Source organism: Lissotriton vulgaris, chromosome 4_1 (genome assembly GCF_964263255.1).
Source record: "Lissotriton vulgaris chromosome 4_1, aLisVul1.2, whole genome shotgun sequence".
Lineage (NCBI taxonomy): Eukaryota > Metazoa > Chordata > Amphibia > Caudata > Salamandridae > Lissotriton > Lissotriton vulgaris.
In genome coordinates, this window is record NC_141691.1 from 1,767,267,605 (window position 1) to 1,767,290,874 (window position 23,270).

General features: G+C 42.8%; 1 protein-coding gene across 1 annotated transcript in view; it reads left to right on the top strand.

The window, feature by feature from the left end:
* ATP6V1C1 (ATPase H+ transporting V1 subunit C1) overlaps nt 1–23,270 on the top strand; it is a 484,611-nt gene that overhangs the window by 285,956 nt on the left and 175,385 nt on the right. Inside the window, exon 8 of the mRNA XM_086966092.1 lies at nt 14,083–14,151. Coding sequence (XP_086822218.1) covers nt 14,083–14,151 — 69 coding nt within the window. The remainder of the gene's footprint in view (nt 1–14,082; nt 14,152–23,270) is intronic.

Consider the following 23,270-nt stretch of genomic DNA (forward strand, 5'->3'; position numbering starts at 1 on the left):
CTTGGTCATGATGGCAAAATCAGTCGTATCTAAAACAGGATGAACGCTGCACTGTTGGTTTGTGGACAACCGCACAGCTTTGGATAGTCTAGATAGATGTGTTTTTTGGTTTAAAAAAACAAAACATCTTTTGGAAGTTGGTCTGCCCCTTTTTAGTTTGAATAAAACTCTGATAATGCTCGGGTGAGGGACCAGACTGATTTTGAAGGGTCACTGACTGATCTGTTTCTGCTGCAGGGTGACATTTAATAAAGGGTCTATTCTTGCACTCATTTTGTTTAATCGTTATAGAGTAGATTTGAGAGCTCATCTACAACAGGTCAGCTCATATCCCACAAACATTTGAAGTTCCTGTGTTAAGCAGTAGATCTAATACTCTCCAACCCGATATACGTCCCTGAAAATCATTGAGTTATTTGGCAAATTATAACCCATCGCTTAGTGATGAATCTCTATAAGACAAAAATCAGGACCTTTGACAACAGAACAATACACAGATGGTGCATGAGGGGTAATAAAATCTACCATGTTGCACAGGTTAGTTCGAGCTGGGTAACTTATGGCTCAACATTAAACTGGAAATTGGAACAGAAGGACATGAATACTTGTGCAAGATTGCAACTCCTTAATAGCCTTTTTAGCAGGGACATTAGTAATCCACTACCTGAAGTGTCTTTGTTCAAAGTGTTCACTTTCCTGCTTTATTGTACACCCCAGTTTCTGTCTAAGGTGAGCTGTCACTTGTATCAGATGAAGTCCAAACTGTTAAATAGACTGCTGGGTTTTTTACTTCGGACCTCTCAGTAATTGCTGTGGCTGGAATTTGGCGGACCAGCAATATCCAGATTAGCCAAACAAGTGGTATTTTGTTCTTCTGTTGTAGGATCAGAAAAAACATCAACTGCGCTAAGAAGCATACGTCAAGTGACTAGATCCTTTCTTAATGAACTGCTGCTGAAATACAGTTTGATTGACCTTTAGTACAATAAAAATGGTGTCAAAACTACCTTTGTGGATAGCCACTCTTAATAATTGTAGACAGGTCAACTTGAAAGAGGATTGTTGTACATAAAGAAGTTCTTGAGTCAGGTATAAGTCAAGCTGGATTTAATAAAGGTTAGTTCCAAGTTCCAGTTTCAAGTAAAAGAGTTAAGAAGACAATAACTCCACCAGGAGTGGCCTCCCTGCCACTCAGACTGCCTGCCATCAACTGCCAGTACACACACCAGCTAGGCACCCAAGATTCTATGATGACATCAGGCATTCCAAGACCCACACCAGCTGGGCAGCAGGGAAGTCACCAAAGCTAAATATAACACGGATGTTTCCACAATAAACAGACTGAAAATTGGTAGATTATTAGATTACCTGTATTTGTGTCTCCTTCTTTCCCACTGAGGTAATTGGAATTTTTATGGTCAATTGTGTCCCCTAACGTAGACCCCAACGGCTCCATGTACGCACTTCAAGTACATGTAATTTCCCTCCACGACCGAATCTGAAGACGCAAATACATTTGCGTCCAACGTTAACATGTCCTCTATCAGATCCACCATGAATGGATCGATAATTCCGTTCCTAAGTATGCCGTGCCACCGTCTTTATATGGTGCACTTTCACGTTTTTCCTGGCTCTGCCGAGCTAGGCCCTGATTTCTGTCTTCAAGCCACTTCTGCCTCTGCCTCTGAAAGCTGCAGCATGGAGATGCATCCCTGACCTCTGCCTTACTTTCTGCCAACCGAGCGGTGCCTGGCTCGGCCTGGTCTGCCTGCCAAAAACAGTATTTTGCCTTCAAGTTATCAGCGTAGCCAGCCCAGCTCCTCGAAAACACATTCCTGTCTAGTGAAATACGAAAACATATCCCCGACTGCAGAGCAAGGGCCAAGCCTTTCTGTCCTCCCTCATGAAATTCATTGCTCCCGTTACCATGGTAGGCCCCTGGCTCCGAGCATTTGCACCTAGACACGCATACATTCAGTATAGAATAGCCTCTGCCCAAGAGACCTTTTCCTCCAGATTAAACATCCTCCAAACACATGATATCAGATATGTTTAGAGACAGGTCGATCTGACATGCCAGACTTCTGTCTTTTCTACTAGTGTTAAAAGTCAGACTCTTAGCTTCCTCCAGACGTACGTCAATCACACGTCATATTAGCTGCGCGCGCATCCAGGCCATAGGTTTCAGCTGACTCTGCAAGAATTCTCTAAGCATCCACCCACTTATGACACTTTTCTGTGACGTTTCTAGTTCACACCTCTGTGCACGCCCTTTTGCTACGCACATGTGTTCTTATCATATACATTTCACTTGTCACGCCTACTGTATTCAATGCTATTGTGTCATTTTACTATATATGTCATGTACTGTGAATAAATCGTTGACATCTTTTCCTGCCATCATTGCATACCCGAACCCTTGTATTGATGGACTAGATCTCCATTGACTCGAGTCATTTAGTCATTTTATGATTAAAGCCCTTACGACTCAGACACCACGGACTCTGCCTCTCATTTGATTGAGCTATTCTTTTGTAAACTGTCTGAAATTATATGGAAAAATAGTATACGGTAAAATATTTACCACACCACGATATCTGAATTTGGGCTTTAAGACCTACAGTTCAGCAGGCATTTTTGCAATTTTATTTTATGCATATGTGATTTTTAGGCATAAAAGGGCAGAGGAAGAAGATGCTACCTGACAGATGGGCACTGTGTCTGCTAAGGTGACCCTGAACAAATCTCACATGCATTGATATATGCCCCGGCCTAACTGCTCTAAAGAAGGGATATCCAATAGAAATTCTAAAGGCATCAATGCCCCAACATTGAGGCTAGCAATTTAGCTCTATCTGGCTGGAGCCTCACCCAGAATCTGTGCTAATGTGGTAAAAGCCCTCAAAGAAGATGCTAAGGCCTTTAATAACAGTGATAATAATAGTTCAGTTACCTAAGGATATTGCCTTTGGCATCAGTTTGATTTAGCTTTTAAACACCAATGATATTGTTTCTTCTCTATATGCTAATTTTTAGTAGACTGCACATGCATAATATATAACATTTATCATAAGGTTCTGGTGTGATTTTAATTTTGATGTAATTTGGTTCTGGCAGTGGCTAATCACTCTTTTGGATCCTCTGTGTGAGGACCCATCATAACCTTTTTAAACTTATGAGTATGTCCAGTGTGATGTAAAGGTTAAATTCTCAGTGTTATATTTGTAAATAAATGTAAAAGTGATTGCCAATCGCATCCACGGGATGCATTTTAACAACGTACAGCACAGCAATATGATCAATATAACTAGTTAGCAGGTTCCAAAAAAACGATGATCTGTACACTGATGTGTAATTACGCTGGCCCCTCATAAGAGGATAGGAAATTGGGGAGTGGGATGTTAGGGTAAAATGGAGAAATGTGTGAGCGGTAGGAAGGAAGGAGGCAAGGAGATAGACAATTACATCTATTTTTGCATGTTTTTGTTTTTTGTAGCACCGCTGACCGTGTTCATGGCCGAAGGTTGGTTTATTACCTGGCTTACGGGGCATTAAAGTCTGAAATTGTTGGATGTCAATTGTTGAAATGTAAGATCCAGTTTTTCTGGAGTTAAATTTCAATTGATGGAGCAGGACTAACCTTTGGAAGCTGCAACAATCATTGTTTCCCAAGAATACTCATGCTTAAATGCTTATACACATACAAGTGTATATTTCTAAATGGGTACATTAGAGTCACCCATGTACTTGCACTTTTTGTTTCTTCAGATGCAAGCCCTTTCCCATTAGGGAGCCTCTTTCCACTGCGCTTATACATTTTTTAACAATATTAACCTACTTTCCTTTTCAGCTAGCGGATTTTCTCCCATGCTTCACAGTCTTACAGCTGAAGCTGGCCAGAGTAACCACAAACTGCTTGTATCAGGGTGCCTTCCAACTTTGGTGGCGTTATTGCCTTGAAATGTCCTTCATCCACCATGTCAGAAGATTAAATTGCTTAGTAAAACGAATCCCTCATATGTTTTGGGTAAATAATTCTTGCATTTAAACAACGGAATTATCATTCCCAATTACAACAGTTTGTAACATAATATCACAAGTCCTGTATCCTACAGACATGGACCTAGGTAGGCAAAATTATACAGATATAGTTTAGTGCTGATTTTTGCAGTAGAAAATATGGACTCTAATACAGGCTGTGAAGCCTTTTCTTTTTCTCTTCTGCTGCAGTCCAGTGTTACTATACCATATGTTCTGTGGCAACTGTTTTTAATCAATCATATCCTTGGATCAGAACTATTGCACTACAGTTAGCTAGCCAAGTTACCTCGTTTAGTTACCTGGCTCCTTTAGGGTAGAGTAGTCCAGCAAGCAAACCTTTTGGCATATCCAAGGTCACAGAAAAGATTCACCTGTTAAAGCCACCTTCTGAAATACTGTTAACATATGATCATAGTATTACTCGAACAGTTTTATTCAGAGTTTCACAATTCAGACCCCTTTTGCACACACACATTTATGCACATAAGATAATAAATACCTGTAGGAATATGCAAGGGAAAACCCCCATGTTGAGCACAAATGTGGCCTTATCTGAAATATGAATAAGAACGGGCAAAGCCAATAGGTCTCACCCATGTGAGACCTATTGTCCTTGCCGATGTCTTTTAGCCGTGTTGTACAGCAGCTTGGTTGCTGTTCAGCATAGCTAAAAGTTAGCGGTGCGAGTTAGGGAAGAGTGGTATATAGAGTACTGGAGTAGAGTAGAGTAAAGTGGTTTAGGTAAAGTAGTGTGATGTACAGTAAAGTGGCGAAGAGTAGTGGTACAATTGTGGGTGTAAGCAAGTAAAGCATCAATAGAGATAGCAGATAGGCTGAAAGCAACACAAATAAGAAGCTTAATACCTTTCTTTAAAAGTAGGAAAGCACATTGCACGTCCAGCAATAATACTAAAATGCTTACAAAATAAAAACAAGCATTTGCAATGCAATAGGTCTCGCATTAGGAAAGTGTGAGCTAATGGTATTGTAAATGACACTTTTTTTTAATATGTGTTGGCTTTGAAAATATATAAATTAATAGCATTGTTATTCACAAAGCCAATAGCTTACACTTTCCTAATGTGAGTCCTATTGGCTATGGCAATGCTTGTTGGTAGTAAGCAAGGACAGTGCTGTTGTGGTGCTGAGTGATGATGTGGTTCGGCTGAGTGATGTGGTGTTGTCCCCGAGTGATGTGGTGGTGTCCCCGAGTGATGTGGTGGTGTCCCCGAGTGATGTGGTGGTGTCCCCGAGTGATGTGGTGGTGTCCCCGAGTGATGTGGTGGTGTCCCTGAGTGATGTGGTGGTGTCCCTGAGTGATGTGGTGGTGTCCCCGAGTGATGTGGTGGTGCCCATGAGTGGTGCCCCTGAGTGATGTGGTGGTGTCCCCGAGTGATGTGGTGGTGTCCCCGAGTGATGTGGTGGTGCCCCTGAGTGATGTGGTGGTGTTCCTGTGTGATGTGGTGGTGTCTGAGTGCTCTCGTCAAGAGGCAGCTTGCACCAGCCCTTTTCTCCTGTTGGCTCCACCTAAAACAAAACCTACTACTAACCATGAATGGGAGAGGGTGTGGCGTAATGGCCAGAGCTGCCAACTTCGGCTCAACATTCTGTGGTTCTGGGCAAATCACTTAATCTCCAGTGCCTACAAAAATGAGTGTGTCCTTAACTGGTGCTGATAAAAAGCGCTCTAATTGGATTGAGTTCACGCTACAAGCACCAGTGTTGATGATTAAGTGCCGGTGCTGAGCACCGGAAACCACTGGCTCAAATTAAGCACTGTCAAGGACAGTGCGGTAAATAAAAGAGAAGGGACAGTGAAAGGCTGCAGGAATGAGGCAGGATGAAGTAAAGAAAAACAATACAGAGGAATATAGGAAAGAAGTGAAAAAAGAGAGGGAGGACAGGTTAACAGAATGCAAAGAATGAAGGAAGGGTTGGGGAAGGAGAGGAAGAAGGGGATGAAATGTGGTAGCAAGGAGGAAAAGAGGGGAATGCAAAGTGAGGGGCAAAGGAGGGAGTGACAGCATAGAAATAAATGAATGAAGGAATGGGAGTAGCGAGTGAGGAATGGGGTGGAAGGGATGTAGAAATAAGAAAGGACGAATGTGAGGGAGGGATGGGATTAGGGGAAAGTGTAATTAGAGAAAGAAGATAAAAAAGAAGTGTGAGAAAGAAAAAGAAAGAAAGAGAGATGAGACTTGTCATTTTAACACATACTAGTCTGTTGAATGGGCCATTGAGTTATTATAAACAACAGAACCCCACTAGTGCACAATTTCAATCATGGCACGTTGTGATTTGTGACACACTTATTGTGAAAAATAGTTTTATATCGAATCTTTTTAAAATATATTTAGTACGATGATCTGTGTGAAGGAAACGTGCAGGGTGAGCCAGTATCCAGGACATTCCCATGTTTACCCCAACCATCCCAGCAAATGTCAGTAAATTAGAACTGAGCGGGAGCCGACTGGACTCAGATGGAGGCACAAAGTGTTCTAGTACAGGGTACATGACTAGTTTGAAGTCCTTAGTAGAAGGCAATTTAGTTAAAATACAATTAAAAGATGGTGATTAAGTTATTTAATGTGCAGCTTATTGGCGACGTCCGCATTTGCCATATAAACCTTCACCTAAAATCGACTTCCTAGTGTGAATGCAACTAACGAAAGAGTTTGAGACATGGCCATTGTAAATGACAATGCCTTTTATTTATGTTTTGTGTTCTAAAACATAAACAAAAGGCATTGTTATTTACAATACCAATGCCTAAACTTTTGCAAATGCAAAACTTATTGCACTGCAATAAAGGGCCTTCTAGAAAGCTTTTTAGATTGTAAATATCAGAGGAAGAGTCCGGCCTGCGACTTCTTCAAAGTAGAGGTAAATTGTGCAGTGAATAAGATGTGTAAGTATTGTAAATTACACGGACACAAAGTGTGAATTGAGCGTTAAATATGATCTAGAGGTTGTGGTACTGGTAGTACAGGTGGTGGTGGTACTAGTAGTGGTTGTACTGGTGGTGGCGGTACTGGTGGTGGTGGTTGTGGTTGTACTGGTGGTGGTGGTAGTACTGGTGGTGATAGTACTGGTGAAGGTTGTACTGGTGGGGGTGGTGTTGGTGGTACTGGTGGTGGTGGTAGTACTGGTAGTGGTAGAATATGTGGTGGTGGTACTGGTAGTGGTTGTACTGGTGGTACTGGTAGTGGTTGTACTGGTGGTGGTGGTACTGGTAGTAGTAGAATTGGTGGTGGTGGTACTAGAAGTGGTGGTACTGGTAGTGGTAGTATTGGGGGTGGTGGTATTGGTAGTGGTGGTACTGGTGGTGGTACTGGTAGTGGTGGTACTGGTAGTGGAGGTATTGGTGGTGGTGGTACTGGTGGTGGTAGTACTAGTAGTGGTGGTATTGGTGGTGGTGGTACTGGTGGTAGTGGTAGTACTGGTGGTGGTGGTAGTACTGGTAGTGGTGGTATTGGTGGTACTGGTGGTGGTAGTACTGGTAGTGGTGGTATTGGTGGTGGTGGTACTGGTGGTGGTAGTACTGGTGGTGGTGGTAGTACTGGTAGTGGTGGTATTGGTGGTGGTACTGGTGGTGGCGGTACTGGTAGTGGTGGTATTGGTGGTGGTGGTACTGGTGGTGGTGGTACTGGTTGTAGTAGTACTGGTGGTGGTGGTAGTACTGGTGATGGTACTGGTAGTACTGGTACTGGTGTTACTGGTAGTACTGGTGGTAGTGGTACTGGTGATGGTGGTACTGATAGTGGTAGTACTGGTGGTGGTACTGGTTGTAGTAGTACTGGTGGTGGTGGTAGTACTGGTAGTGGTGGTACTGGTGGTGGTGGTACTGGTGGTGGTGGTAGGACTGGTAGTGGTGGTATTGGTAGTGGTGGTACTGGTGGTGTTGGTGGTACTGGTTGAAGTAGTACTGGTGGTGGTGGTGGTAGTACTGGTAGTGGTGGCATTGGTGGTGGTGGTGGTGGTACTGGTGGTGGTAGTGGTGGTATTGGTGGTGGTGGTACTGGTGGTGGTAGTGGTGGCATTGGTGGTGGTGGTTGTGGTAGTACTGGTAGTGGTAGTACTGGTAGTGGTGGTATTGGTGGTGGTGGTACTGGTGGTGGTAGTACTGGTGGTGGTACTGGTGGTGGTAGTACTGGTGGTGGTGGTGGTAGTGGTGATGGTAGTACTACTGGTGGTGGTTGTACTGGTAGTACTGGTACTGGTGTTACTGGTAGTGGTAGTACTGATGGTGGGGTTACTGGTGATGGTGGTACTGATAGTGGTAGTACTGGTGGTGGTGGTACTGGTTGTAGTAGTACTGGTGTTGGTAGTACTGGTAGTGGTGGTATTGGTGGTGGTGGTACTGGTGGTATTGGTGGTGGTCGTACTGGTGGTGGTAGTACTGGTAGTGGTGGTATTGGTGGTGGTAGTACTGGTGGTGGTACGGTTTATAGTACTACTGGTGGTGGTGGTGGTAGTACTGGTAGTGGTGGTATTGGTGGTGGTGGTGGTACTGGTGGTGGTAGTACTGGTAGTGTTGGTATTGGTGGTGGTGGTACTGGTGGTGGTAGTACTGGTGGTGCTGGTAGTACTGGTAGTGGTGATATTGGTGGTGGTGGTACTGGTGGTGGTAGTACTGGTACTGGTAGTGGTGGTATTGGTGGTGGTGGTACTGGTGGTGGTAGTACTGGTGGTGGTGGTGGTAGTACTGGTAGTGATGGTGGTAGTACTGGTAGTGATGGTATTGGTGGTGGTGGTATTGGTGGTGGTGGTACTGGTGGTGGTGGTACTGGTGGTGGTGGTACTGGTGGTGGTGGTAGTACTGGTAGTGGTGGTAGTACTGGTGGTATTGGTGGTGGTACTGGTGGTGGTAGTACTGGTAGTGGTGGTACTGGTGGTGGTATTGGTGGTGGTAGTACTGGTAGTGGTGGTATTGGTGGTGGTGGTACTGGTGGTGGTAGTACTGGTGGTAGTACTGGTGGTGGTGGTACTGGTGGTGGTGGCATTGGCGGTGGTGGTACAGGTGGTGGTGGTACTGGTTGTAGTAGTACTGGTGGTGGTGGTAGTGGTGATAGTACTGGTGGTGGTTGTACTGGTAGTACTGGTGGTGGTTGCACTGGTGGTGGTACTGATACTGGTAGTGCTGGTGCTGGTAGTACTGGTGCTTGTAGTACTGGTACTGGTGTTACTGGTGGTGGTGATACTTGTGATGGTGGAACTGATATTGGTAGTACTGGTGGTGGTGGTACTGGTTGTAGTAGTACTGGTAGTGGTGGTATTGGTGGTGGTGGTGGTGGTAGTACTGGTGGTGGTAGTACTGGTGGTCGTAGTATTGGTGGTGGTGGTACTGGTGGGGGTGGTACTGGTTGTGGTGGTGGTGGTATTGGTGGTGGTGGTAGTACTGGTAGTGGTGGTATTGGTGGTGGTACTGGTGGTGGTAGTACTGGTGGTGGTGGTGGTAGTACTGGTAGTGGTGGTATTGGTGGTGGTGATACTGGTGGTGGTAGTACTGGTAGTGGTGGTGGTGGTGGTACTGGTAGTGGTAGTACTGGTGGTGGTGGTGGTAGTGGTGATGGTAGTACTGGTGGTGGTGGTAGTGGTGATGGTAGTACTGGTGGTGGTTGTACTGGTGGTGGTTGTACTGGTGGTGGTGGTACTGGTACTACTGGTGCTGGTAGTGCTGGTACTGGTGTTACTGGTAGTGGTAGTACTGGTAGTGGTGGTATTGGTGGTGGTGGTTCTGGTGGTGGTAGTTCTGGTGGTGGTACTGGTTGTAGTAGTACTGGTGGTGGTGGTAATACTGGTAGTGGTGGTATTGGTGGTGGTAGTACTGTTAGTGGTTGTATTGGAGGTGGTGGTATTGGTGGTATTGGTGGTGGTGGTATTGGTGGTGGTGGTACTGGTGGTGGTAGTACTGTTAGTGTTGGTATTGGTGGTGGTGGTACTGGTGGTGGTAGTACTGGTGGTGGTAGTGGTAGTACTGGTATTGGTGGTACTGGTGGTGGTGGTACTGGTGGTGGTGGTGGAAGTACTGGTAGTGGTGGTATTGGTGGTGGTGGTATTGGTGATGGTGGTACTGGTGGTGGTGGTACAGGTGGTGGTGGTGGTACTGGTGGTGGTAGTGGTGGTGGTAGTGGTGGTGGTGGCAGTGGTGGTGGTGGCACTGGTGGTGGTTGGGTTAGTGGAAGTACTGGTGGTGTTGGTGGTTGTGGTACTGGTGGTGTTGGTGGTTGTGGTACTGGTGGTGGTGGTGGTTGTGGTACTGGTGGTGGTGGTGGTTGTGGTGGTGGTGGTAGTGGTACTGGTGGTGGTAGTACTGGTACTGGTGGTGGTAGTACTGGTAGTGGTGGTATTGGTGGTGGTGGTATTGGTGGTGGTGGTATTGGTGGTGGTGGTATTGGTGGTGGTGGTACTGGTGGTGGTAGTACTGGTGGTGGTGGTAGTACTGGTAGTGGTGGTGGTGGTATTGATGGTGGTTGTATTGGTGGTGGTGGTGGTACTGGTGGTGGTAGTACTGGTAGTGGTGGTATTGGTGGTGGTGGTAATGGTGGTGGTAATGGTGGTGGTGGTACTGGTGGTGGTGGTACTGGTGGTGGTGGTACTGGTGGTGATGGTACTGGTAGTACTGGTGATGGTGGTAGTACTGGTGGTGGTGGTAGTACTGGTAGTGGTAGTACTGGTAGTGGGGGTGGTGGTATTGGTGGTGGTTGTCGTACTGGTGGTGGTAGTACTGGTGGTGGTAGTACTGGTGGTGGTACTGGTGGTGGTAGTACTGGCAGTGGTGGTATTGGTGGTGGTGGTATTGGTGGTGGTGGTATTGGTGGTGGTGGTCTTGGTGGTGGTGGTATTGGTGGTGGTGGTATTAGTGGTGGTGGTACTTGTGGTGGTAGTACTGGTAGTGGTGGTATTGGTGGTGGTATTTGTGGTGGTGATGGTATTTGTGGTGGTGGTAGTACTGGTGGTGGTGGTAGTACTGGTGGTGGTGGTAGTACTGGTGGTGGTGGTATTGGTGGTACTGGTGGTGGTATTGGTGGTGGTAGTTGTGGTGGTGGTTGTTGTGGTGGTGGTATTGGTGGTGGTGGTATTGGTGATAGTGGTACTGGTGGTGGTAGTACTGGTAGTGGTGGTATTGGTGGTGGTGGTATTGGTGGTGGTGGTAGTGGTGGTGGTGGTAGTGGTGGTGGTAGTACTGGTGGTGGTAGTACTGGTATTGGTGGTGATGGTACTAGTGGTGGTAGTACTGGTAGTGGTGATGGTGGTACTGGTGGTGGTAGTAGTACTGGTAGTGGTGGTAGTACTGGTAGTGGTGGTATTGGTGGTAGTGGTATTGGTGGTGGTAATGGTGGTGGTAGTACTGGTAGCTTAAGTAGACAACATGCATTGGGAGGAATCCGGCTTGGAATCCTCTTGGTCGAAGAGTTTGTTTCAACAATAATAGTTCAGAGCTATAAATAGCTCTACCTAATAATAGTGTGTTTCCAAAAGTCAAGGAAGAACAAAGATGCGAAAGAGCACTTGTACTTGGTCCATGCTCCAGGGATGAGCTAACACAAGGAAGGAAAGTCTTCCAGAGCCAAGCAATCAAAAAATTCCAAATTAGTTACAATGAAAACACCTAATGGTATGCTGTGGGTAAGCCCACTGAATTGTAAGCAATATGTCTCGCAGCACAGCGCATGTGCTTTGTAAGCGAGCCCTGAAAAGGCCCACGCCCTGTTTGTGCCTGGTTTTTGAATAACCAAGGAACTATGAATACTGCAGTATAGCAGTAAATATGCCACACCCCCATAACATTACTTCAAAACCAAATAATTAGCGAAGATGCCTAGCCCACCCCACCCGAGCTAAACAAATGGCAAAAAATGTGGCACAAGCACTCTTACACACTGTGCTCCACACAGACCATTACCAGGGTCTAGCCGGTCACTATTCAGTACAATCCATCACCCCATGTTAAAAGGTTTACTATTATAGAATGAACCTAGTCTCCAAACGAGTTATGTTTTGCACTTTTGAACAAAATCATCTACTTGCCAGACTCAGAATGAGAGTCATCTATGCAAGAAATATACAGGGTATGGCACTTACGAAATTGGAAGGAGAATGGTACAGTTCCTTGCTAGGAACGTTTCACCCTTAACAGAGTGATGGTTGGAACCTATTCCAGACCACTGCATTGACTCTATTTATCTGAAAGCGAGAATGATAAAATATCATTGTTCCTTACTGACATGTTTGCTTTCATCTTTCTCTCCAAACGTTAATCACAGATGAAGCATGCAATCAGTCTTAAATTTGTTCTTGTATCTTATTGTGTAGCTTGTGGAGCTTTTGCTAATTAGATAAGCTTCTAGGAGTTTCAAGGTAAACAAGTGGACTGTGTTGTGATCCTGAGATGCACCTTGATTCGGTACCTGATTTCCAAAGCTAATTTTTCATTGCATTGCGACCTAAATGTGCACAAAGCAGCGTTTCCTATGACAAAACCAGGTTTGTGATAAAAAAAGATCAGATTTGGTCTTCATAAGTAGATGTACTGACATTTAAAATGATGCGAGAATACAATACTATTGCCCAGATGCATCAACCTTTTTAGGAAGTGCAAACGGTGCGATTCGCAAAAATCGGCCTTTTGCACTTCCTAAATTGGTTACTGGGATGCATGAAGCATTTTTTGAAAATCGCTATTTTTTGCGAGTTCCAAAAATGCGATTGCTTTTAAGGTATCGCAAATTTGCGATTCCTTAAAAGCAATGCATCATCCTCAAAACATTTGCGATTTTACAAATTGCAAATGCAAATTACCACGAAGTTGAACTTCGTGGTAATTTGCAAAAATGTTTAAAAACGCATAAAAATGCATTTTTTAAACGTGTACATTACAGGCACACATGTCCTTAGGACATGTGTGTATGTAACTCACATGTAAAAGTGCATTTCATGGGTGCAGGGGGGGGTCCTTTGGACCCCCCTCTCCACCCTTGAAAGGCTTTGATGCATTCCGATTTGAAATTGCGAATTCGCAATTCCCATTCATTCCTATGGGCATTTCAGCCCATAGGAATGAATGGGAATTGCGGATTCGCTATTTGGAACTCGCAATTTTATTGGAATTCGGTAAAAATTGCGATTTTTACCGAATCTCAATAAAATAGCGAAATTAATGATGCATTGCCATTTGCGATTCCTTATTTGCGATTCCTTATTTTTCGCAAATAAGGAATCGCAAATGACAACGTTGATGCATCTAGGGGTAAAAGTTTAATTAAATCTTCTCATGGGTGGATTGTCACAGTTTTTGGATAGGGACATCTGCCAGTGTGGTCAACACCAACAAACGTGCCACTTGGGGTATATATCATAAACCTTTAGCAAGTAGTTTCTCTCCCGGGAAACAGACCATATCAGGCCTGTGACGAACAGCAGAAGATGTTTTTTTCATAGTGTAAAATTGGAGAGAGCATTCCCAAAATTGGCAGAGGAGTAGATGGGATTTACTCCTTAGAAGACAATATTTCCCTTGTAGCATAACAAAAAGTTTTAACTAAGCAAATGCACGTGTGCAATAATTTTACTTATGCAAAATTGTAGACTAGCTAAATATTCACATGTGTGAATGTTAATGCATGTGAGCCCTTCTGGGTAACTGTGAATGTAACAGCTGCCCAGTTGTAATCCTGAAATTCTTTAATGATTCCAATAAATTTGGAAGTTTTCACCAATTTAGGAGTAGTCCTAGGGGATCAAATGTCCGACTTTCTAAACCACTCTCTGTGATTCTAGCTCTAGGTCACTTACTGCTGGGGAAACTCTACCTTTGGTTCACTTCCAGGGCAGCAGTTGCATTTCCATAATGGCACCTCCTTTTTGTGAAAGATAATTGCATCTGAATCCAGATGAAACTCATTTGACTCCAAATAAATGAACTGCTATGCTGATCTGATTCTGTGTATTTGTCTTGTTATAAAAATGTTACATTAAAAATTGTGAAACATTTTAATTGTTGTTGATGGCTATTGTAGGTGTAACATTTTATTTCCCCAGGCAAACATATCCTGAATGGGTTAAACAATATGAAACACTTTCTGAAATGGTGGTCCCACGGTCCAGCAAGTAAGTTATGGTTTTGTATTACGGTTTTCCATCCTGAACTATAAAAGGACAGTAGTGCATGTTGTAGAAGGACACAATGCACTGCTCCATCTTGTCCTTGTGGTTTGATTTTCATTTGAAATCCCATTTATAAAGAATGGAGTTGTGCGCTGTGTACATGATCTTGGTGGTGGTATCTACAAAGTAGGTGGATTTGGGGGACTAATTATCAAAATCCTGTTCACATACATAATTTGCTCTGCATGATTGTTCTGAACTTCTCCCGTAGTTTTATGGTATTTTATTAATCCTAAACTCCTAAGCAGTTTTTTCCACACATGTACCATGCCACCATCCGTTGGCGTCTCTCTGATCTCCACAGAAGAATTATTATAGTAAAGGACGTATTTGCTTTTTGATTGGAGCTTTGTAAATTGTGCATCTGTTATGCAATACACACAGTTTTAATAAAATAAATACATTAAGTATATCCTGTCTTGGGATGTCTTTGTGCTCATAACCCTCATTGTACCATATGCATTTTTCCAGAACTAATTTACCTGTATAATGAAGTGTTTCCTAATTTTTATGATGCAACACAGTTTGGTTCTCTCCTCAGTCCCAAGAAAATACTAGATATAAAAAAATTATTAAAGACCTTGTCTGTTAATTATAGACCCGACGTTAAACAGTTCATCTTTCAGTTCCTAGATATTTTTATCCAGTGAAAACAGCTAATCCAGCTTTTGTTCATCAGCCACATTCCATACATCTGTAACTGGGGATATACAGAAAGATGTCAAGCTTAAATGTCCTATCTAAACTTAAATTAGCCGTCGGACTAAATAGGATTAGGTACAATGCCATTTTACTGACTCCACACCAAAATTGAATCGTCCATTTTCTCACTCTTTTCCTTTCTCTCTATTCTCTACAATCATGTGGGACATTATAGAAAGTCAAGTACACTTTACTGTTATTGTTAATCATAATAATTGTGGATAGCATGTGGCATACCTTAATTTCTTCAATGCTTCCTTCAATTCTAAATATCTTTAGTGATTTCTCGCCAGTGATTGAGACCTACAGGATTTTATCTTTAAGCTATTATTATAAAAAACAGTAATGCTGCTCCCTTCATTTTGCATTTTGCCCAATTTCAAATTCTTCTTTCAATATTATTTGAATTATTGTACTTTTGACGTGTTCTGAAGAATCAATGTTTTCACATCTTTAGCTTTGGTGCACAAAAGGCAGTTACGCTCACCACCGTCGCAAGCATGTTTTAGTTAGATACAAATTCTTACTTTATATATCACAGCATATCACTGTGTATGCAAATACTTTTGTGCTTTTTTGCAATCCTTTATTCACCTACATTTTGAGTGCGTAACTACATTTTATTACATTATACTTGTGAGCAGATATGCACTAATACAGATGAACACCCTTGTAATGGTTGCAGAGTCTTCTGGAAATAAAGGCATCCAGGTGGTAACTGTGCTAAGCTCCACATGGATTCTCCGCAGATCCATGTGACAGACTTTTTGGATCAGTAGCTTTGTGACTAGTCCAAGCCCATTCTAGTCATGTCTGCCCTAGTTCCATTTTTGCAGAGTTTGGCACATGCTCACAACATATGATGACTTCCCCCTATCTTCAGCTCGTTGTCAATGCTAACTCTTGTTGCGGGGATTCTGCACCTACACAGAACTATGCGCAGGAAAACAGGATCTCAGTATATAGAGGTGTACTAACCTATCACCTTAGTACCCAAAATCCCCAAACTGATTATCTATAGTGTCTCATTCATTCTCTGACAAAATCACGAAGCTACAAATGATTAGACAACCCAGAACACAACACTCCCGACTCTCTCAGGAATCGCAGTAGCAAGACATACCCTTTCGCTCGCTCACTCATACTTGTCCACAATAAGAATTGGTAGAGTCACTGAAAAAGTTCAAAATATTTATTCTAACTATTGTGCTCTACAGTACAGTATACGAGCCACTACCAGCTGCAAAATGCATAAACTCAAAACACTTAGCATTGTTACAATTCCATAGAGTACATAGGGGGAAGTCATTATATAAACCCAGTGGAAATAGGACTATAAGGCCTAACCACCCTCCGCTTGGCTGGAAGAAGTTTATTTATATAAAAGATCATCTCTGGGCTTTGACAGCAGACCCCATACCTTAAAGCCTGTATGTAAGGTTTAAATCATAGGAACTGCGTAGCTCTTCTCCATGGAAAGTCTCTCTCCAAGTGAGTTAAAACTACATGCAACCCCGTAATCTCAAAGCTCGAGTCTCTAGCATTGCAGCTGTGTTTAGCATGTTATGTCTAGGTGCTAGGGACTGACCAGAACAGAATAACAAGGGGCATTGTTTATCGACCCTGCACAGCATGTTCAGATGAAACTCCGGGAACTTAGCAGAGAACGCGAAAAGCAGACAGTTCTCATGTGAAAGGCACAAACAGAGTCTTGCAAAAACAAAGTCATGTAGTAAAGTGCGCAAAAGCAGCATCATGGCTCATGCTAACTTAGCAATGTCGACAATGTCCCTCTGGGCAACATAACACTCTTCAGAGTGTATGGAGACAAGGGATGGTGCGGGGAACTGTACTTGTGGCACAAGTCAGATCAGTTCTTTGTTAAACTTTTGGACATCAAGGTATTGCCCTGAAAACTAGACCTGTGATGATCCACTTCGATAATAGCTCAGACCCCGTTCGGGAACCATGGGGCATACTGGGGTCACTGGGATTCAACCTTGGGGCTGGGATTGTTTGTCTCTGTGTTCCGGGCTCCATCCCACCATGATTCTGCAAACTGGGCCAAGTAGAATCCTTTAAGCACTTGTCTGTCATTGGTAATGATGACAAACCGTCACAGGCTTCTCTGGGTAGATAGCGTGGAGTGTGTAAACTCAGCACTCAACAGTCACCAGGTTGTCCAATAACAGATTGTCTAAGCCCATGCCATACTTTGCTTAAGAAAATTGCTCTAATAGACATGTAAACTTCATATTACTTACAATAGGCTAAATGAGTTTGTACGCTCAGTTATTTTAAAACTGTCCATGTTACTTTTCTCACCAAAGGAGTGGCTGTTTCGTCCTATAAGACTGGCTAACGGACACACAGCACACATCCCTTTTCTAAGAGGAGTTGCAAGACCTGTGGCATACACGCTGGAAGCCCCAGCCCCTAGTCTTTGCAGGCATTCAGAACTCCGACGATGATGCAGTTCTCTGGTTGATGAACCAATTTCAGTGGTGTGTTAGGTTAAAGGTCACGATCAGCCTTGGCATCGTCGATACAGCAGCATAACCCCACCCTAGACACAATCTTTGGAACAGAGCAGCAAGGGCCGCTTCGGTAGTCGCTTCAGGTCAGAAGATCCACTCATTCCAGCAAGCCAAGATTCTAGCTGATATAACCTCGCCTCTGGGAAAGTTGATGTCAGGTAGATACCAGCTCTGGTTGCACAGCAGAACACTCCCTTTCTTGGTACAAAAGAATTTGAAACTGGAAGTGGAACGGTAACTCCCACTTTAATACAGTCTAAGTAGAAATGGGATATGGAATCTGTCACTTTTAAGAAATTGTTTGGTCAGTTTTCTTTTCATCAGTTCTCTCTAGGCTGTTCTCCAAACATAGACATGGTGTAGAGTAAAGATCCTCACAGCAGAAGTCTCTAGTTTGGCAACCTGTAATGGAGCTTTCTTCACCTGGTTATCAACAGACCTTTCTGTGCAGTGATCAGGAAAGAGACATAAGGTTGGCCTCACCTAAAAGACCCTTCTTACACTGGACAACAGACTGTAGACCCACCCTTCAACCCCACCATATACCAAATGGAAGTACTCAGGAACGCTAATCAGCAGCCCCTCTCCACACAAAAAGACTTAATTAAATTTCTCAATTAGTCAAGTCGTCTTTTTACTGATTTAAGTGTCTAGATTTCCTCCCTCCAGCTTCAGAAAGGTCAGCAATACACTTCCACTATCTGTGAAAACCACCTTATCTCAATCTTGTGCACAAAAACAGGGCAAGGTCTTCTAAAATAAAAACCTTTGGCCTCTAGTACTCTTGCCCACTTATACACTCAGTGCATGGCCACGTACATGCACATAAAATGAAAAGAATCTATAAAACACACTATAACCGTAGGTGTGAAAGCTCTTTAGAAAGGCAACCTGTAACAGTCTAGAATAGCCCCAGCGATGGTTAGGGGGCCTGGGAGGAGTAAAGTGCTTAAAATGAACTAAGTGCTTAAAATGAACTAGGATTTGGGTTGGTGCATGGCATAAGCCAGTAGTACTCCACTCCACTGACACAGACCAAAATGTCTGGGCACAAATGTGTATTCCCAAACAAGTTACGCTGCCAACACCTCTGTACATGCTTTGCTCATGACACTGGTGGTTGTCCACTGTCCGACAAATGAGGGCACGCTTGGTGCGCCCCTCCAGGTTACAGGACAGGACCAGACCACACTTGTCAAGGGAAAGTCCTAGGTCAAACCACACACAAGCTAAATTAGTGAGAGGCTAAGGTTAAAACCAAGATGCCAGATGCTTGCAATTGGGTACTCAAGGTATGGGAACACAACTGTACACCATGCAGGGGACATTCCAGTCCCAACAGCAATGAGGCACCTATTCCCCACATCTCTGCTGATTGGCAATAGGCCTTTGGAAGTGGATGAGGAATTTGCATTGTTGCCTAATGTTGGACTATTTAGGCACACTCTTATATGCCTTTCTTCTGCCACACCTGATCCGGAGGGCCTTTCAGAAGATCAGGAGCAGCTCAGGATATTTAGACATCCTAAGGCCTGACTAGTCCTCACTAAGTCTTGTTATCAGAAGTGATCCAACTGCTTCAGAAATACCACATTTGCCTCCACAGCATGAAAGACTCCATGACCACTGCATGATGCAGAGTGCACCATTCCTGTCTATCGCTCATTTGGAGTGCATGGTTCCAGATAAACTAATCTTTATACAACTAGAACTTAGGGAATGCACTACCATACCACAGTACAGGAGCAAATGGCTGAGGTTCTACTACTGGGCATCAGTGAAGAACATCAACTCACTTACCTGCGCGGTCAATGAGGATTTTTTGTGTGTATAACCAGCAAGATATGCGTAGTAGCCACTAGATCCTGGACTTGGGGGTGGGGAGGGGGTGATACTCTGTGTTGTTTCTGAGCATAAAGTTGATCAGGACTCTGAATTATCAGGTATTAAAGAAATCTTTTCAGCCTTCCACAGGAAGCCTGGCACCACTAAGCTGATAATGGGAACTAGCCAGTGGACCTAAAGAATAACAGAGTCACAGTACAAATAACATTGTTCTTCCTAATGACTGTTCAATTTGTGTATGTTCTCACCTTGTAGAAATCTGCACTCACCAAAAGCCTCTACCAACCACCAGCTATGTAATTTTCACAAATACATGGTACTTGCAAAATGTTTTTGCAAGAATGTGAATGTTTGCTGCTTCTCACTTGTGGTGTCATGAAATGTTTCTCTTAACATTTAATAATATCATTTCATATTTATCCTTGCTCACAAATGTGAGATACTGGCTCCAGTGGAATCAGTCTAAAAACAAGTTCAGGTAGAGCATTTTAATTTAGCTGTGCATTTTTGAAGTGATTCTTGAACTATTTGTTTTACATGAACATGTAACTTTGATCTTCATATTCCAATTAGTGCCAATTTGGACATCCCATTTGTGTGGAAAATGAGAGGAGTCTTGTTCTGTCTACAATAAAAAAAAAAAAAAATCGGTGTTTCTAGGCTTTTCTGGTTCCAGTGCTGAGCTGCACCTCATGCTTGTCTTATCTTAGAAACACACACCTATTATTTGACTGAACAACTGTCAGTGTCACGTGTGTGACTTCCATAAACAGCTATGGCTCAAGGAATGGAAATACTTCTTATTTTGGAACATTAATACCCTTTGCACAAGTTGGTCACATCTCCATGGTTTGCTTTCACCACAATTCTCATGTTTCTGTAAAGTGTGTTTTATTGTTATGTTTCTGTTGGAAGTTGGGTTCCTAGTTGAGGGAGTGAAACCCTACCCGATCAGCAAACACAATCTGTCAGTGTGAGACACAAGTAAACCACAAATTAACCTGGGCTCAATCCTCTGATAGCTTGGCACAAAGCAGTCAGGCTTCACTTGGAGGCAATAAGTAAAATATTTTTGCTGCACTTCAAACAGTAATAAAGTGAAAGCACAATCCAAGAAAAATTCCACACCAATTTAGAAAAATTGAGTAAAATCTAATCCAATCAGTAGTCAAGTTTTACTTTATTCGGTTATCAGATAAGAGCATAAAATTCATCATAAAACAAATATTCATACATAGATCATAACAAAGACATAAAATAACCCATCTAAATTAATTCATTTAAATAATTGTCTTCCGAAATCTAAAAACAGATTTAAAAAATGCAGACAAGTGTGCAATAGTTAAAATGTTATCCAATTTTTGCAATAATAAAAATGCAGGGCGACACTGGGTACATTCCATGATTTTTAACAGGGGCACAATCAATTGTTTCCTTGGACTAGTATAAAATTTACAGAAAAAAAGGATATGTATATCTGACTGCTCTGAGGAGTCGTCGCAAGGACATTTGATCAATTGCTTAATCCAGATATTCACTACAGGGAAGCTAAGGGAATGGTGTAAAAGATTTAGTCTAAAACGAGTCAGTAAAAACCTTTCAAAATCGCTCATCTTTAACTTAATGTATGGTTGCATGTGATCGGAAATCATGATCAGTTGATGTGCGACTACAGTTTTCTTTACCATTTCTGATTTACGTCTTGAGTCGCACAGATGACTCATACATATGTCTTTGAGTAATTTCCTTTATATTTCACACACAGATGGGGGATCCTCATAATATTCCCTATGCCCTATCTTAATAAGGAAAGTTCTTACATAGGTTAACCATGCTACCCTCCCAACATTCTGAAGACCCATAACATCCTTTAAGATAGAGCGATTGAACACACATTCCTCAGTTGACCAAATCCAATGCTACAATAGTACTGGGGAAACCTTTATAATATCCTCTATATATGGTAACTCAGCGTGACTAACATAGGTTGATACGCTATATGGTACTGCTAATAGGGATTTTAAGAAGTTATTCTCTACTACTTGTAGCGTTTTTGTGTTAACATAACCCCATACCCCTGAACCGTATATAGCCACTGCCACGCAGGTAGCTCTTTATACAGTTAAAAGCTCCCTTACAGGTTTTTTGCCCATCATTCTGCTAAATGTTTTTATCCTTCTTAAACTTTCTAGGGCCATATGTCATACTAAAGGTCTTGGTGCAGTTAATCTTTAAGTCTAAGTAGGTCATGAAAGCTGTGAAAGAATTGACCACCGTTTGCATGGCCAACGGTGTCCTGGCCTATAAAACTGCATCGTCAACATATAGGAGCGCAGGGACAGAACTTCTCCCAGCAAGAGGCATGTCCCTGCATTCCTTCAAAAAGGTTTTCTCAAGACCATTGATATAGATTGTGAACAGAAACGCAGCGAGGACGCAGCCTTGCCGCACTCCTCTTGATATAGAGAATCGATCAGTACATTCTCCGCTCGTTCTGTACCTGACCCGTGCTGTAGCCCCCATGTAAAGTTCCTTGATAAAATTAATAATGTCTACCTCCACTCCTAGGTTCCGAAGGACCAACCATAGCTTAGAATGGGTGACACAGTCAAAAGCTGACGTTAAGTCAACGAATGTTAAAAACACTCGACCACCCTTTACTTTTGCATACTTTTCTAATAAAAGATGCAGATTAAGACATTGGTCAATGGTACCTAGCCCCTTCCTAAAACCATATTGATTGTCGCTTATTACGGACCGTTCATCGGCCCTTAATTGCAGTCTATTTAAAATTACCCTGCCCAAGATTTTGATGGTAGAGTCCAAAAGCGAAATGGGGCGGTAACAGTGGCAGCTCGATCTATCGCCCTTTTTAAAAATAGGAACTATTATTTACTCGCACCATGAGTATAATAGCCCATAGGAACAGGATGCATTAAAAAGTTGCGTAAGCAACGGGCACCAAAGATCCATGTTGCTTTTATAAAAGTCAACTGGAACGCCATTGGGGCCTGGCGCTTTACCTCCATTACTATCTCTTATACTCAAGTTTACTTCACTCATTGCAATTCCTAATTCTAGCTTAACCCTACTCTGTGCCAGCTCATGCCTCTCGGTGTCTTCGTTAAGGGCTGGATCATGATTAGTTTTAACACTATAAAGTTCTTCGTAGTGTTTGACCCATTCAGCTTCAGAGATAGTTATCTCGAGCCTAGCCTTTGTATTGTCTGCAAAAAAGGGAGCATTTACCACTTTCCAAAAAGCAGCAGAATCCTTATTCTGCGATGCCTCACACAAGGCATCCCATGCTTCCTTTTTTACAGTGTCTTTCCTTAGTGTAAGATTTTTCTTGTACTCCTTTCTTAGCTTTTTCACAAGATCTGTGTCGCGAATCGGAGCATTCAAGGCGCGCTTCAGCTTGGAGCAAGTCTTAGTACAAGCTGTATCAAACCAGCTCGATTGTTTAACCTTGAAATTTTTAGTCTCTACCTACAGGGCATTTTTTATATTTTTAGTTCTAATTTTAAAATTGGACAGGATAACCAAATCATCTGCATTGTCCTCAAGACATGCTAGAAAATTAAAATGTAATGCTTTAATCACTTTATTCAAAAGGTCTTCGGGTACTATTTTATTCCATTTAAGGGTGTATCTGTTCTGCCGATTGAGAACTATGTCCCGAACTTCCTTATTTGGGGCACTTATTTTAGGGGGGACTTTGCCTAGTTGGGCAATCTCCAGGCTTAGGGGGAAATGATCGCTCTAGATATTATCAAGAGTTTTAAATTCTAGCACCTCCCCACCATATCGCAATGACATCAATACAAAGTCTATGGTGGAATTTGCACCTCTGCCATTAAACGTCGGGCGGAACGGGACCTCGCTCTTACCAATTTTATTTGCGAAGTCCAGTTCACAAGAGAAAATAATCTCATTTAAATAATTCCCGCAGGCAGTGTGCTCAAAGTGGCTTAGGTT